This window comes from Quercus lobata, unplaced genomic scaffold, assembly GCF_001633185.2.
Source record: "Quercus lobata isolate SW786 unplaced genomic scaffold, ValleyOak3.0 Primary Assembly Scq3eQI_140, whole genome shotgun sequence".
NCBI classification, from domain to species: Eukaryota; Viridiplantae; Streptophyta; class Magnoliopsida; order Fagales; family Fagaceae; genus Quercus; species Quercus lobata.
The window spans coordinates 1-16,529 of NW_022154790.1; the positions used below are offsets into that span (position 1 = coordinate 1).

Here is a 16,529-nt window from a genome sequence, read left to right on the forward strand (position 1 = left end):
TCTTTCTTCTGAAATAACAGAAGGGAACTGCAGATTAAATCAATTCAATTAGTGTTGTTGTCGAATGCTTAATTCACATCAAGAGCAATACTTGTACCTGAAGAGGAAGACACTGTTGTAATCTCAAGTTCTAGGATCCTACAGGTTAGAAAAGTGGCTGGGTCCTTTGACATCTAACTACTATATCTGAGTAAAACTCATCCATTCAAGGATCTAACGTGATGCTCTTTTCTCTTTTCAAACAACAGTCTCCTTAATATCAAGACTATCTTATTGAGAATTCCATCATTTTCGACTAGAAAGTGCTCAGCTTCATGTTTACCACTGAAAAGTTTCCCATCTATTAGGTAGTTGCTTCCTTCTTTGACAATGACTCCATGTTCACAAGCTAACTCCAATACCTCAGCTTCACAGCAAAAGCCTCTCCCAAATTGTATCCCCAATTCGGCCTTTTTCATTGAAGGCGCCAGATTGTTTTTCACCACTTGGACGCAAACCCCAAGGCCAGTTACCTGGAACGTAAGTTATTATTAAAAATACTAATAAAAAATATAAACAAAAACAAGTAAAATATGATCAAGTAAACACAATAAATCAAAAGAAAAATGCTCACAATAGTAAAAAGAAAGAGCAGAAAAAAAATGAAAATCCCTACATAATCCTAGATGCAATAGGCTGCAACCACCTTTCTTGTCCATGGCTAATTTAATTCCTTTATTCACCCATCAAATTTAGGACCTTCCACCATCAAATTTTAAGCCAAGATAAAATTATTGTTCACAAAACAACAGCTTTCTCAGTATTTTGACACATTTTTCAAGAAAATAGATCTAGGTAGAACATCTACTGCTTATTCATCTGACCAGAATACTTGACTCTACTGCAAGTGTCAATCTGCACAAGCTGCTGACAGTGGAATGTTGCGGTTATATATATCCTTCAATTGATAAATTAATCTTTATTTATTTATTTATTTATTTATTTATTTATTTAACATTTTCCTTTATCTTTCCACTCAACTTAAGATCTGACTTTATGTTGTTACTTTGAAGACAACAAAATTTGAGACAATGACACCATCAATCAAAAACCGACACCATATACTTGAAACACAGATCCATAACTCCAAAAGAGAGTGAGGGGGGGTGCCCTTGTCATTATTTGGTATAATAGAAAGTCTATACAGACACATAAATACAATTTAATGCCAAAGTACCCAATAAAGCCAGTTATTATTAATACTAACTTTCTCTAGAAAGATTAATAGGAAGAGGGAAGCCACCATTTTTATTTATTTATTTAGGTGAACAACAATGTTACAACAACAAAGCCTTAGTCCCAAATCTTTTAGGGTGGGCTATAGATCCACAACAAATTAATTAGGGTCGGCTACATGTATTCTTTTCCTCCATTTTATGCTATTCAAAGTCATAATCATTGTAACTTCCTTAATTGACATGTCTTTTTTTACTACTAATACAACTACTACTAATATTATTTTTTGTCCTCATCTACCATTTTTTGTTCCCTCAACTTAAATTAACTCACTCTTTCTTACCTGTGCATTAATCGCTTTCCTCTGAGTATGATAAAAAAATATGGGGGAAATTACACTTTACCACCCTAAACTATACCCCATATTACACTTTTCATCCTAAACTTTTCAAATGCACATTTTGCACCCTAAACAATAACCCTTGTTACACTTTGCACCCCGACATTAATTTAATGTTAACTTGGATGGAAATTCAAAGTTTAGGGTGCAAAGTGTAATCAAGAGTATAGTATAAGGTGGTAAAATGTAATTTCTCTAAATTAATAGCAAACTTGATGTCAATGTGCAAAGTGAACAAAGATTATAATTTAGGGTGTAAAACGTGCATTCGAAAAGTTTTCAATGAAAAGTATAATCGAGGGTATAGTTTTAAGATGGTAATGTGTAATTTTCCCAAAAATATGAGGTAGAGGAGATGCAGATATTTATTCAAAAAGCTAAATCCAAACTCCTAAAAAGGTTGGTAGCATGAGATTTTGAAAAATATAATCAAATAATATCTGCAAGCAATAACAAAAACACTATTGCTCATTAATGCTTCTTATTATCAAAAGTCACAAAAGATAAACCTTTTCCTCAGCCTTGAGTAATCCTGTCCTTATCATCTTCATTCGTACAGCTGCATAGAATTTCAAGGCATTTCCGCCACAGGTGACCTCATCCACAAGTCCAAAACCTTGCCCTGATTTTGGACTTGATCGAACCTGGAAATAAAAGGTAATACGAGAAGGTAAATGGATTTCATCATCACTACAACTGATAAAATAATAACATATAAACAAAGAGGTTAAAAATGACCAAATATATCGTCTTCAACCTGATTAAGGAAAACAATAAGAGTTTGAGATTGACATAATGAGTAATTGATTTTTCTAAGTGCTTGGGTCATTATCCGGGATTGCATATCTTGAAAGGTGCTACCAATCATATGATCAAGTTCACATTGGGGGACAAGGGCAGCTACCTGAAAAGGCCAACATGCAGGACATTATTAGAGCATGATAATACTGATAAAGAAAATAAAACAATGAGTCCAATTGACTGATCTCTAGTCATCTACAATAACAAAAAAATAACCCAAGGAAAAAGTTTTTTTTTTTTGGAAATATAAAGAGTAGGTTGCAATAATAAGGCTCCAATGACCATAAAACAAAAACTGCATAACCCATATAATTTAGGCTCCAATGACCATAAAACAAAAACTGCATAACCCATATAATTTAGGTTAACTGATGGAGATATTGCCACCTAGAACTATTGGTGTATTTTCTTTAATTGATAAAGATTATGATGATATTAACAATAATAATAACAGCTTCACAAAATGTCCCACATTTTATTTTTCTGTACAAACTAGAATACATCATCCATGAGGAGAACGACTTTACTGAAAACAAACTGGTAAAGACTGGCCAAAGCACCACAGTTGAACAACACCCACCTGTGGGTGTGAGCCAAAAAAAAAAAAAAAACCAAGGCAAGGCACCCCCTTTTACTCCCCCAGAGGAAGATTTATGGATAACACCAGAATCGTGTATGAGAATTAATCACTTACACTATCAACCACAATAATATCTACAGCTCCACTTCTGGTCAGAGTGTTAACCACACATAGCAAATTTTCAGCAGAACTTGGACGGGAGATAAGAAGATTTTCTGTGTTTATACCCATCGATTCTACAAGTGAAGGGTCCATCGCATTTTCTACATCAAGATATGCACAATACCCTGCCAAAAGGACAATTCTATGAGGCAAAGAAAGCATTGATCTTTTAAAAAAAGCAAGATAAAGAACAATAATAAATTGGGTAGAAGGAAGATGTCATATAACAAATGTAATTAATTAAGGCTAAATCTATTAAAGGACAAGTAAACCAACTAGTCCATTTAAAAAATAATAGTAATCCATGCTGCCAAAATAAACAACCAATTACTCAGTGAAGCACTAAGATGTCTGCCTTCCTTACATGTTTGTAATATGCCATCATCAATGATTAAAAAAGAACTGCTTACTTTTTTACTCATGTCAAACTTATGTCAATAAGCAGCACACAACCAAATATGTGATCTCAGATCCTTGCAGGGGTATATATTTTCACACACCAAAAAAAATCTTTTGAAAAAGGGAACTGTTTAGATTTTTTTGTTCGCATTCAAAGGAAACTTAGGAAACAATGAAGCAACTACTTATCAAAAAACAAAAAAACAATGAAGCAACTACCTGGAAGAACTACAATGCATTTATATAGCAAGACAGAAGCACACATTTAAAGCTCAGATATTCTTGACTTACAACCAAAAGCACTCCAGGGCAACAACTGCCATATTAAATCTAATGTACACCCAAAAGTAGAAAAAGGCAATCCTAACATGCTGAGAACTTGGTGTGATCTTACAAATTTGTGCCTATAAACACAGAATTCACTAGTGATCATTTTGTCAAGCTCACTGTCATGACCATCATCACTGACAAGACAGCACCAGTAGATCACCATAAGGTTGTTCATGTTAGCACTGTTCTGGTGATGCTAGCAGTTTTAATATTCACAATTACATGTTGCTATGTACAAAGCATTGATAACAGTCAATTAATAGCTGTAATAGGACCGTTCATAATGAAAATAGTGACTATACAGAGAAACCATACAGAAAGAACAAAGCAATAGGGACTCCTATTCACTACCAAAAAGCATCAAGCAACGTGAAATGGCTTAGTCTTGCATTCTTGAGCAGAAATTTTGGATGCAGTTGTATCTCGCATATGAGGATTAATTGCAAGATGGGCTTCATTTAAGAGATTATCAGGTATGATAAGATATTAGTCATCTAAAATACAGATTAACAGCAATTGAATTATAAATATATTTCTGATCAGTAGCCAGAAAAGTGGGAAATTTCCAAAAAAATAGTTCACCAAAAGGGTGGTCATTTTGAAAAATTAGCCTCGACGGAATTATTTTTTTAATAAATAATAAAGATCTGAATAAATAAAGCCACTTTGTGCAAAGGAGCACAAAATAGTCAAAAATTACAAAGAAAGAAAGTAAAATAAGCAAAAAAGAAAACTTAAATACAAAAGAGAAAGAGAACTAATAAACAATGGGAGGGATTCACTAGATGTTAGGTTCCAAGCCTGTGAGTTGTGACCAATCAAACAGAGAACCACTGAAAGAAGCAAGCAACTGGTCATCCGAACTATCCACATCCTCAAACATCCACCTGTTACGCTCCCTCCATGTACACCACATCAACCACAACAGAACTAAATTCCAAATGTTTGACGAGTGCTTCCCCAACCAATTCCACCAACCAAAAGAAGATCAAGTACCATTTTTGGTAAAACCCACGGATTCCCAAAGGATCGAAAAAACAAAACACCACAACCTATGAGCCTTCTCACAATGAAGCTGTAAATGATCCACAATCCCCTCACAAAAATTGCATATAACACACCAGTCAACAAAAGCGAAACCCCTAATTTTCAAATTGTCACCCGTGACTATCTTATCCCAAGCCACAGCCCAAACAAAAAAAAGGAACTCAATGAGGGGCCTTAACTTTCCAAATACCTTTCCAGGGAAAGACAATGGAGAGGGGACCTTGCAACTCAATATAAAGTAAACAGATATCAAAATCCCCATTCTTCTTCAACTTCCATTTCATGCAATCCCCATTTTCAGCTGAAGGGATATTGGATTCCAAGATATGAAGTAAATTCACCACTAAATCCAACTCCCAATCATTCAGATCCCAAGTAATTATGCTAAACATAAGTGATGAAATAATAATCTACTCATTAAGGTCCAACATCCCTTGATAGAACGATAATTACTTAAATATGCATGAAAGTTTGCAGAAGGATCTATAATTAGCTTTGATTAATGTAATTACTGTAAATAAGAAAAATCAAGGGTTAGGGGATCTATGTAAACTAACTGATTGGATTTCATTCACAATGATGGGTTAAAAATAAGTCTCTTGTTTTCCTTGGCAAACCAAACTAATTCAAGTCATACCTAAAACATCAATCACAAAGTGGAAGATGAAAAAATAAGTACGCACCTCCAAGCTTTTGAGCTTCCTTGATGATATGAAGGGCAAGTGTTGTTTTTCCAGATGCCTCTCGCCCATAAATTTCAACAATTCTTCCCTGCAAAGTATAGAGTAAATCTCTAACCACATTAGTAATGACACTACTCCATTTCTTTGTAGCTAAACATAAACTTTGAGATCAAAATCATTAACATACATTCATCAAGAAGTAACTGATTCATAACATAAGTAGTACGTTTTTAAGCTCTTTTAGTTTTTATATGTTCACAAACTGCAGTTCCAAATTTTCATGAAACAACATTCATCAGTTGAGAATCATAATCATGGCATACAAAGACCCCTCTTTATATATATATATATATATATATATATATATAATTTTATTTTATTTTTGATAAGTAACCCCTCTTTATATAATGAATTAATATATTTTTTTTTGATACTTTAATAATTACAATAGGGGAGGAGGGATTTGAAACCTGGATTTCTTGGAGACACCAGGAGATGCCAACCAATTGAGCTACAAGGCTCTTGGCTATAATGAATTAATAGTAAAGAGACTCAAAATAAAATGGTCAAACATGAATGCAACACTATTTTTTACTCCACATCCCACCTCAAAAAGCTACTAATGAATTCCTAAAATTTGAGCACAATGTTAAGAACCTATATGGAGATGCATAACAGAACTATAGTATGTACCCAAAACCTAAATCTAGAAGCCAAAAGAGTTCATTTCTTGAACATAATGCTAATGACTGACAGAGAATACTGTTTCTTTTTTAGATAAGTAAAATTAAAGGGACTATGATGTATTCCATCATAGTTTCCAACTTGTGTCCTAGATGATATGTTTAAGCATAAGATGAAATCCCAAGTTTGGGCATCAACAACAGAAAACACACTCTTTTTTTGGTGTGTGCGTGTGGGGGGGGGGGGGGTGGGGTGGGGGGTGATTGTTTAGTGGATTTAGCCTAAACCATGTCAAAGCACAATCCAGGTCTAACCATGAAGTGAGATCCCACTAAAAAAAATAGGCTTCACACCAAAGACTATAAAATCTCTCTCTAGTGTTCACTTTGCACAAATAACTAAAATCCATTTTTCTTTTTCTTTTTTTTTGATAATTAACGAAAATTTTATTAAACAAAGAAAAACAGCCAACCCGAGTACTTTGGGAATGTACAATGGGGGCACAAATCAAGAACCAAGATTACAACGATCAAGTAAACAGGAAGGGAAGAACAAGAAAAATGACAAAAGACCACACTCCAATCAAGGAGAGTGTAAAAAAAAAAAGACTTAATCTCTAACATAGAGCATTCACATCCCTAAAATCCATCTTTTTGGTTCATAACAACTATGGAATTAATACTTAAGGGTTTAAAATTCCATTTCGCAGAAAAATTAAACAAAACCACCATTCTTAATTCGATGAGCCTAATACCCAACAACATTAGAGTATGTATAGTCAGATATGTAATAAAAGGTAATTATAACATGTATGCTCTGCGCCAATATTTTTTAATTCATATTGAAAATTAACATAGTGAAGATCTAGGTAGCAGAAACTACAAAGGAATAATTGCTATGGTCAACTAACCTAGCTAACTGTATCAAAAAACAATATTAGGATAGCTGACCGTACAGGGTCATACACGTATGTCCCACACATCTCTTTTGGTATAATGCACCAGGTAACTGCCTGTCTCTAGCATATATGTGGGGTGTACACTTATGCATATGCTCACACAGAATATGTGACGAGAAAAATTTTGCTTTTCGTTTTCAAATAATCACCTTCGGTAATCCTCCAACCCCAAGAGCTATATCAAGCTTCAATGAGCCAGTAGATATCACAGGTGCACGTCGTGAGCTAAAAAACCGTTGTAATGACAACATAGATTCTCTACCAAAATCACTAGCAAGTCTTGAGAGAGCTAGACGTAATGCAGTGTCTTTCTTTGTTGCTTTGATATCATCAAGGAGTTCGTCACATTCAAATTCTGAAACTTCAGCTGAAAAAATGAATATCATTAGAATTTACAAATTAGAGCAGACCAATCATATACATTTACGAATTTCAAGAAGAAAATAATTTTAAAAATGGCATTAGTAGTAGGAAAGTTTTGTCTGAAAAATGACCAAAATATACATAAAATTGCATCATGAGCTGCTCTCTACCTACAGTGGAAAGATGGCAAATGTTCATGGCAATAGAGGTTACCTCGTCTCTTCTTCCACTCTGGAAGGAAAAAGAAAATTGGTTATAGGATAACAAGGAAGGCAATATTGCAATACTCATCTAGAATTTAAATAAAATATATAAAATTGAGAACAGAAGGAATCAAACAATTAATATGTGGAAATGAAGAAATAAAGAATTAATCAATTGACTTGAGAACAAGAAAGACCATGAGAAGGCACACATACATTGACGGTAGTACAGGTGTTGCCTATAGTGGTATTTACCATAACTACAACAACAACACTATAGATCCTGAAAATCTTGAAGGAAGTTAAAGACAGAAAAAGAGCTCTTCAGCAATCATCTTAGTCATAATAAAGATCAACGAGCAGCCTAAAAGGCATAGAAATGCTATCTGACAACTATTAAGGATGTTCCTTCAGTGCATAAAAAGTTAAAAATAAATAAATAAAAGAGAGGGAGAGATTCTTGAGCAGTGTACCTCCTATCAAACTAACATACATGCCATGCACCTCTAGCCCTATAGTCTTTCTCCTTCCCAAACTTCACCAAATGATTCAAGACCTAAAGTGAAAGAGGCTTTGAAAACAAATTAAAGAACCAAACACCTCTACCTCAAGCAATAATTTATGACCAGTGAAAGCCACAAAACAAGGATTCCTCCTCCGTGATGCAGCTCTCTCCTTTTATTAGGATCATATTGCTGGCTGTCAAGTAGGTTTGTGCCACCCTCATCGTCTTTTTCAAACAAAAATCTGAGACACATTGTTGAGATCATTATTTATTTTCTCTCTGACCTACTCAACTCCTCATGTTTATGCAATTCCAAGACCTAGCCTCTTTCCACATATCAATTTCACAAATTCTTCCTATCTTTCTTCTTTCCATTATACCATCACAAGCTCCAGCATTCCAGCAATAAAATCCCTTATTCCCTCTTTAGTTTCAATCAACAACAGCAAAACTCTGGCTTCCCTTCGCAATTTATAGTTTCTCTTCTCTTCCTCTTTGCAATTTATACATGGGCCTTTGTTTCTTCATTCACATATACATTAAGCAAAGAAAAAGCAAAAGCTCTATATATTATTTAAATCTTTTCAATTTCATATTCATAAAAGCATGCATTGGAATCAGTGCAAAATACCCAGAAACAAAAAAGCAGGAAACTTTGCAAAATCTAGGAACCCAGTTCAGAAAAATTAAGATATAACACAAAGGCATTGAAATTTGAAATAAAACAACACCCAAAACTTCTGCAGCTACAGAAACCAAGAAAATCACAATGTCCCAGCAAGTTTACCACAAAAAACCGTGAAATAAAATTGAAGAGAGAGAGAGAGAGAGAGATACCTGGTGGAGAGAGAAGAGTAGAGTGGAAAGGCGAGGTCTTCTGCTGAAGGCATTGAGACAAAGATGGTTCATTAGTGAAGGTGTAAAGATACCCATTTTTGTAAGGAATTCCTGTGAAGATTTCGGCTTCGGGGTTTAAGGTAGAGAAAGTGAGAAACCCATTTCAGTTTTCTGATAATTTCACTGTTTGTGTTTTGTATTTCTGTTTGCCGGCGTCATTGTTGTGATGTTCATGGGTTTTCTTCATGTTCTTCTTCGGTCCTTGCTAGTGTTCATTGGCCCAAGCCCAAGATGAACGGGCCATATGGTTTGATCTATTTCTTATGCCTTTTTTGTCCTAATTATAAATTTATAATCAGCACAAATGCACAAGTATGTTTCAACCCACTAATCTAACCTAACAAATCTGCGTCTTGGGTTGAGTTGGGTTAGATTAGGTTGGATTTTATTAATATTTTTATTCTAAGCTTAGGTCGGGTTGAGTTTGACTTGGCGAAATTATCAACTCAAGTAAACCAACCTAATCCACACTATCAATCATTTAAAAATTATATTTTTTAATTTGTTAGTTTTATTATTTAGGATCAAAGACTTAATTGGAATATTATGCTTAATTATGAACATTGCAATTGTATATTGAACAACTGGTCTAAATAGTTTTTCTTTTTTTCTTTTTTCTTTTTAAAGTGGATCTATATATAATTTTAAAAGGTTGTAAATGTGTATCTCTAATAACTTAGCTATTCTACCAAGAGTCATGTACATCAATTGGCAGTCTAACACCTCATTGTATTTCAAATGAAAACATATAAAGTTCAAATTCCCCTTTGTTGTATCAATCAAACTATCCTAAAATAATAATAAATAAATAAAGGCTAACTATCCCAACATTTCAGCTATTTTGGTATTTACAACAATCACATTGTTGCGACCTAACTTGATGTATCACATGAAATCTAGACAATGGAACATGCTAGACTAAGTCTAATGATATCCTTTGGTGCAATGTTTTTGTCATTATTACTTGTAAGTAAAGGGTAGATTGAAAAATTATTTTTATTTGATAAGAGTATAGCAAAATAGTATCAGTGTTGATAATAGTTCTTGCCTAATTATAGTGGTTGGTACTTGGTGTTCACTTGTTCTCGACTGATATCAATTGCAGGATTATGTTGTCACTGCATCTAATATACTATGGTTTACAGATTGTCAAAAAAAGATGAGATTGTTCGGTTCTATAGGTTAAGTGTTTGTAAATTGACAAATTGTAAATCTTGATAAGTTGTAATGTGCATTTTTCAGTTCAACACGAAGACCTAAGTTTAGCTTAAGGAAAGAGAAGTTGCATTTTTGACACAGCTTAACACCTCTTAACACACTTGTTGATCGATCGAGAATCAAGAGCCTATTTTACACAAAATTGTTATTTATTGCCAAAATTGTAATAAATTGCAAAATACTAAGTTGTTGCCATCATTGCAATTATTTTTGTTTTGTGGAATTTTAAGTTGTTGTCATCATTGTGATCCTACACCTATTAGGTTTTCTTTATGACCATACACTTTGCCATAACTTGCACATTTGTCAATTTGTGATTCAATTACATCTCTTACACATAGGACCAGCACTAGTACTTGGTGAAAAGTAATTCAATCACTACTTAAAACATGCACAAGTTGTTGCAAAGTTTGTGTTCATACTTTTTTGTGCTCTTCTTTAGTCCTTGGTTGTGTTCATCAATCCAAGTTCCTAGCCCAAAGCCCAAGATGAACGGCATTATGGGTTCGATTTGTTTGTTATACCTTAAATTCTTGGTGACGTTAACTCACTTGCCTGGAGTATTTTACTATTTTTGGTGTTAGTTATAAATAAATTTATAATAACCGGCACAAGTATACATTTTTTGTGATTATGGTAATTAGAGGTTTGCATTCAACTCATCAAATATGATGAAGCTCACCCAATTCAACCTAACCCAAACCTTATTTTGGATTTTCATGGATTCACAAACTAAAATGAGAATTAATTATTATTATTATTATTTTAAGCTTGATGAGACAACTTTCGATTAGCAAAATTTTCACAGCAAGTGACCCAATTCATAATTTTAAGTTTTTTCATTTAATTTATTTTGGATTTTGATATCTAGTTTAATTTATTTTGGTATTTTGAGACTTTGAATATTTTGTACAATTATATAAAATGCAATTTTGTACTGAATTATAAGCCTAAATAGTTAAATGAAAATCTAATTTTTTTAATTTGACTAGACAAAATTTTTCCAACCCGTTGACCTAACCCAAGACAAACCAATGAAACCCAACCACATAAGAGCTGTGATGTTTGTCTTCTGAAATAATGAAAAGGCTTTTTCAATTAAAACAACTTTAAATGTTTCAGTTGTCAATTGGTTAATTCATATTAGGAGCAATGCATGAAGAGAAAGACACTTTTGAAATCTCAAGTTCAAAGATCCTTCAGCTCACTTTAGGTGTTGTAAAGTAGCTAGGTAATTTTACATCTAACATATTTGATTATAACTCAACCATTCAAGAATCTAATATGATTCTCTCTCTATCAAACAACTTCCTTCTTAAGATCATGGCTAACTTATCAAGGATTCTATCATTTTCAAACATATACCATTTGACTTCATGTTTGTCATTGGATATAAGAGGTAGTTTCTTTCTTATTTGATGATGACTCCATGTTAACAAGCCAAATCCAAGACCTCAGAGTTGTAGCCAAAGCCTTCGCCTAATTGTATCCCTCCATTCAACCTTTTTATTGAATGTGTAAGATTATTTTTCAACCAACTTGCATGCATACCCCAAGAGCAGTTACCTAAATAAAATGGAACAAAATTTATGAAAGTATGAAAATCCATAATTAATATTAGACACACAAGATTTCAATCACTTTTCTTGTCCATGAAAAAATTTATTTATCCATCTATAATTTATTCAAGAGCTTCCACAACCAAAATTTATGCAAAGATCAAATTATTTTCAACAAAAACAATAGCCTTCTCAGTATTTTAACATAATTTTCAAGGAAAAGCATCTAGGGAGATTTAAAGTGCTCAATCATCTTACCCAAATACTTGGCTATATTGGCACTGTCAGTTTGTGTGCGCTGCTAGCTATGGAATGTCTCATTTATATTTATGCTCCAATTGCTACATGAATCTTTTTTTTTTTCCCTTAGCTACCTTTTGTCTTAATCTTGCCACTCAGTTTATGATCTATTTTCATGTTGTTAAGAAGACCAGAAAAAATTGAGACATTGATACCATCAATCTCAAAGTGACACCATGCACCTGAAACCCCATATGCACAAATCCACCAAGAAAAGTGGATGCCCTTCTCATTATATGACAAAATATAAAGTCTGTATAGATATAAATGAGACAATATATTTCAAGGATACCACTAATCTAATAGAAATATGGCCCTTTATGATTGAAACTGTAACTTTCTCAAGAAAGATCAATAGGAAAGAGGGTAGCAACCAAAAATTTGGTTCATTATTTTAAGTTGTAGATACTTAGTTGTGAAGTTTTCTCAAATTTCCTTATACACGCAATGAGAGTACAACTAATAGAATACAATGCACATAGAACTATCTCCATGAAAAGGTGAGGTAGAAGTGAGGCGAACAATTATTCAAAAAGTTAAATGTTTACTCCTAAAGTGACTGGTAGCATGACTTTTAAAAAATAATATTTCTCTAAGAACCTTGCAAGCTTATTAATGCTCCTTATTATCAAAAGTGACAGAAGGTTGACCTTATCCTCAATCTGGAGTAGTCATGTTCTTATCATCCTCAGTCATACAACTGCATAGAATTTCAAGGCATTCTCACCACAAGTGACCTCATCCATATGTCCAAAACGTTGCCATGATTTTGGACGTGATTGGACCTGGAAATAAAAGGTAATATGGGCAGGTAAATGGATTTCTTCAATGCTACAACTGATAAAATACAGTTTATAACATATAAACAAGGAGGTTAAAAATGACTAGATATATTGTCTTCAACCTAGTGAAGAAAATTTATGAATGAGATTGGTAGAATGAGGAATGAGTTCTTGTAAGTTCTTGTGTTATTATTCATGATTTACATCTTGGAAGGTGCCACCTATCATATGATCTAAGTTCACATTGGAGGAGAAGGGCAACTACCTGAAAATTCCAAACATGCAAGATGGTATTAAAGCATAAGAATATTGAGAAAGAAAATAACAGAGTGCAAATAACTTAACACTCTTTTCTGGTCTACATTGAGTAAGTTGTAATAATATAGGCTCCAATGATGAAACAAACTGCAAATTCGATCAATATAGGTTAGCATATGGAGATTTGGCCACCTATAGTTGTTGGGTAAATTGTCTTTAAGTGGCAGAAAATGATGATGACAATGACAACTCTACAGTTGCAATTCTAGTGAATGGGTTAATGAAACTTGAACAACTAATACCAAAACCATTTAAAGTGCAAATATTCTGGACTCAAAACCAAAAACATTACTCCAAGGCAACAACAATCGTATTAAATCTAATGTACACCCAAGAAAGGGGAAAAAGAATAAAGAAAAAGAAAAAGAAAATGGAAAATCCTAACATGCCAATCACTAAGTGTGATCTTACAAATTTGTGCTTATAGTATACACACAAGGTTCATTAGTACTCATTTTTTCAAATTTACTGTCATTAACATCTATGGACTAAATTGGTAGCAAGATTCTCCATCATTGACAAACAACACCAGCAAATATCTATGCTGCTATCTATATTCACTAGATGCCTAATTCTAAATTGCAATCACTGCTATGGTGATGCAAGCGGTTTTAATATTCACTATTACATGTTGCTATGTACAAAGTATTTATAATTTTAGCTTAATAGTTGTAAAATAAATAGAAAACATTTATATAGAAAAAGTGAGTATCTGGAAAAACCTTACAGCAAGAACTAAAAGATAGTAGGAGCTCCTTTCCATGACAAAGCAACATCAAACAATGTGATATGGCTCGATCCTGCATTCTTGAGCATAAGATCGGAGACAGTCATATCTAGTGTGTCACGATTAATTGCAAAAAGGGCTTCATCTAAGATACTATCAGGATATCAAACAATGGACTAACAACAATTCCATTATAAAAATATCTTATGAACAACTAGAAAAGTAAGAAATTTAGAATAAAAAGTTCACCAAAAGAGTGGTCTAACCAAAATATTAGCCTTAACAAAAGCTACGCTGAACATAGCTGATAAGATAATCTTAAAAGGCTAAACAACTGACAATTTCCAAAACCAATGGGATATCTCTATGAAAAGCTATTGCTCAAACCACCAATTTAAGCACAATAAAATGTAAATTTAACTACTTATTGTTCAAGTAAATGTTTTCAAAATCTTCTGATACTTCCTTCTTTTCATGGGAACTGTTGGTCGAGCCTTTACACCTCATAGCATATAAGATGTAATGACTTACAATATTATTATAGCAGTTCTCAAACTTTCTTCAAATAAAAAACAGGAGCGTCATCTTTCTCTTTTTTCTTTTAAAAGTGCCACCATAAATGAAGAATACAAATAAAAGTTATAAATTGTGCAAAACTAAATATGACAAATCCATTGGTCATGGAACTCTCACATGGGAAGAGAGACATGAGAGAGGGATGTGCTTAAGGTTCAACAGCCTTTGACAAAATGATAATAGCTAAAATAGGCATGAAAGTTTTGCAAAAGGATCTATAATTAGCTTTGATTATTGTGAAATCTATATATTAGAACAATCAAGGGCTTTGGCATCTATGTAAATTGACTATCAGATTTCACAATAACAGGTTAGAAAGAAGTTCCTTGTTTACCTAAGTAAACCAAGCTAATTCCAATTATACCTTAAACACTTCTGATCAAAAAGTTTAAGAGGATAAAATTAGGACATACCTCAGAACTTTTGATTTGAACTTCCTTGATGACGTGAAGGGCTAAGTGTTGTTTTTCCAGATGCCTCTCGCCCATAAAGTTCATAGATTCTATCCTGTACAGTGCAGAGTAAACCTTTTACCAAAGCTATAATGATTCCAGACTAACCTAAAATTGAGATCAAACCAATAAACAAAGGATCATTAGTAAAATATAAAACTCTTTATATATACTGATAGGCTGTAATTCCAAATTTTCATCAAGAAACACATATGAGTTGAGTACTCATAAGCGTATCAAGTGTCAACAATGAAAACCCAAGCCTTGAAAGACATAAATAATGTTAATTTTTTCCCCACATCCCACATTACACAGCTCCAAAGGAATTTCTAAACCTTGAGCATGATAGTAATAACCTAGAAAGAGGACCATATTATAGATAAGAAACTTGAAAGTTATATTAATAATCTACAGAAAGTACCAAAAATTAAAAACCTGTAGGAAGTATCCAAAGCCTTCAAAATGAAAGTAAAAAGTACCTAAATCTAGAAGTCAATAGTGTTCATTTAGTGGATTTAGCCTAATTAATATCCAAGAAGAATCAAGGTTTTTAAGTGTAAAATGAGATTAAAAAGTACAGCCTTCACAAACAAAACTACATATATCTTCTCTGGTGTTCACTAAGTAAAAAAATTGAAGTTTGTTTTTTTTTTTTAGGATTACAATAACTATGGATTTAATAGTTAAGGGTTTGGAAATTTTTGAAGAAGCTATGCATATGCTCACCACCAAACATGTGGCAAGCAGGAAATTTTTGCTTCATCAAATATTCACCTTTGGTAATCCTCCAAATCTCAAAGCTATAGCAAGTTTTCATGAGTTAGTAGATATCACAAGTGCATGTCGTGAGCTAAAAAACCATTGCAATGACAACATAGATTCTCTACCAAAATCAACAGCAAGTTTTGAGAGAGCCATGTATGACCTACAAGAAAGACCAATTCAATCAAGTACACATAGGTGAGACACTAAGCTACTTTAATGGCTAATTCAATGTCTTTCTTTGTTGCTTTCACATCATCATGGATGTTTTTTACATTCAAACTCTGAAATCTCACCTGGAAAAGAAATTTTAAGCTAAAGGAATCCCTTTTCCTTAGAAGAATCTTCCACGAAAACCTGACAAAACTTCAAAAACAAGAGGCATGAATTATAGTCAAAATTGTGTGAAACTCAGCAAACAATGGAGGCTAAATTTACAAGCAACTTATACACAATACTCACCAATATCTCCTTGGCATTGTCATCTTGATTTAGAACAATCTTCAGTCTTTAGTCCTCTTTGGGCATTAAGGCCACTCAGTAGATATGAGAACTTTGGGTGTTTAAAATACCAAATGTTCAAAACAGATTGACATTTGGAACCAACA

At 33.3% G+C, this 16,529-nt stretch overlaps 1 protein-coding gene and 1 long non-coding RNA gene across 2 annotated transcripts; both read right to left on the reverse strand.

Moving 5' to 3' along the window:
* Window positions 1–29: 29 nt before the first annotated feature.
* On the reverse strand, window positions 30–9,397 carry LOC115973382 (DNA repair protein recA homolog 2, mitochondrial-like). Its single transcript, XM_031093644.1, has 8 exons — window positions 9,168–9,397; window positions 7,793–7,853; window positions 7,409–7,626; window positions 5,618–5,705; window positions 3,111–3,283; window positions 2,373–2,519; window positions 2,125–2,259; window positions 30–512 (listed from the first exon to the last, which is right to left on the reverse strand). Exons 1-8 carry the CDS (start codon window positions 9,261–9,263, stop codon window positions 198–200), a joined length of 1,233 nt encoding a protein of 410 aa, XP_030949504.1. The 5' UTR covers window positions 9,264–9,397; the 3' UTR covers window positions 30–197.
* Window positions 9,398–11,625: 2,228 nt separating this feature from the next.
* LOC115973383 lies at window positions 11,626–16,522 on the reverse strand. The gene is made up of 7 exons (XR_004087705.1): window positions 16,384–16,522; window positions 16,218–16,287; window positions 15,121–15,214; window positions 14,127–14,211; window positions 13,209–13,351; window positions 12,955–13,089; window positions 11,626–12,011 (listed from the first exon to the last, which is right to left on the reverse strand). It is a non-coding gene; the product is annotated as an uncharacterized LOC115973383 (long non-coding RNA).
* Window positions 16,523–16,529: the final 7 nt, after the last annotated feature.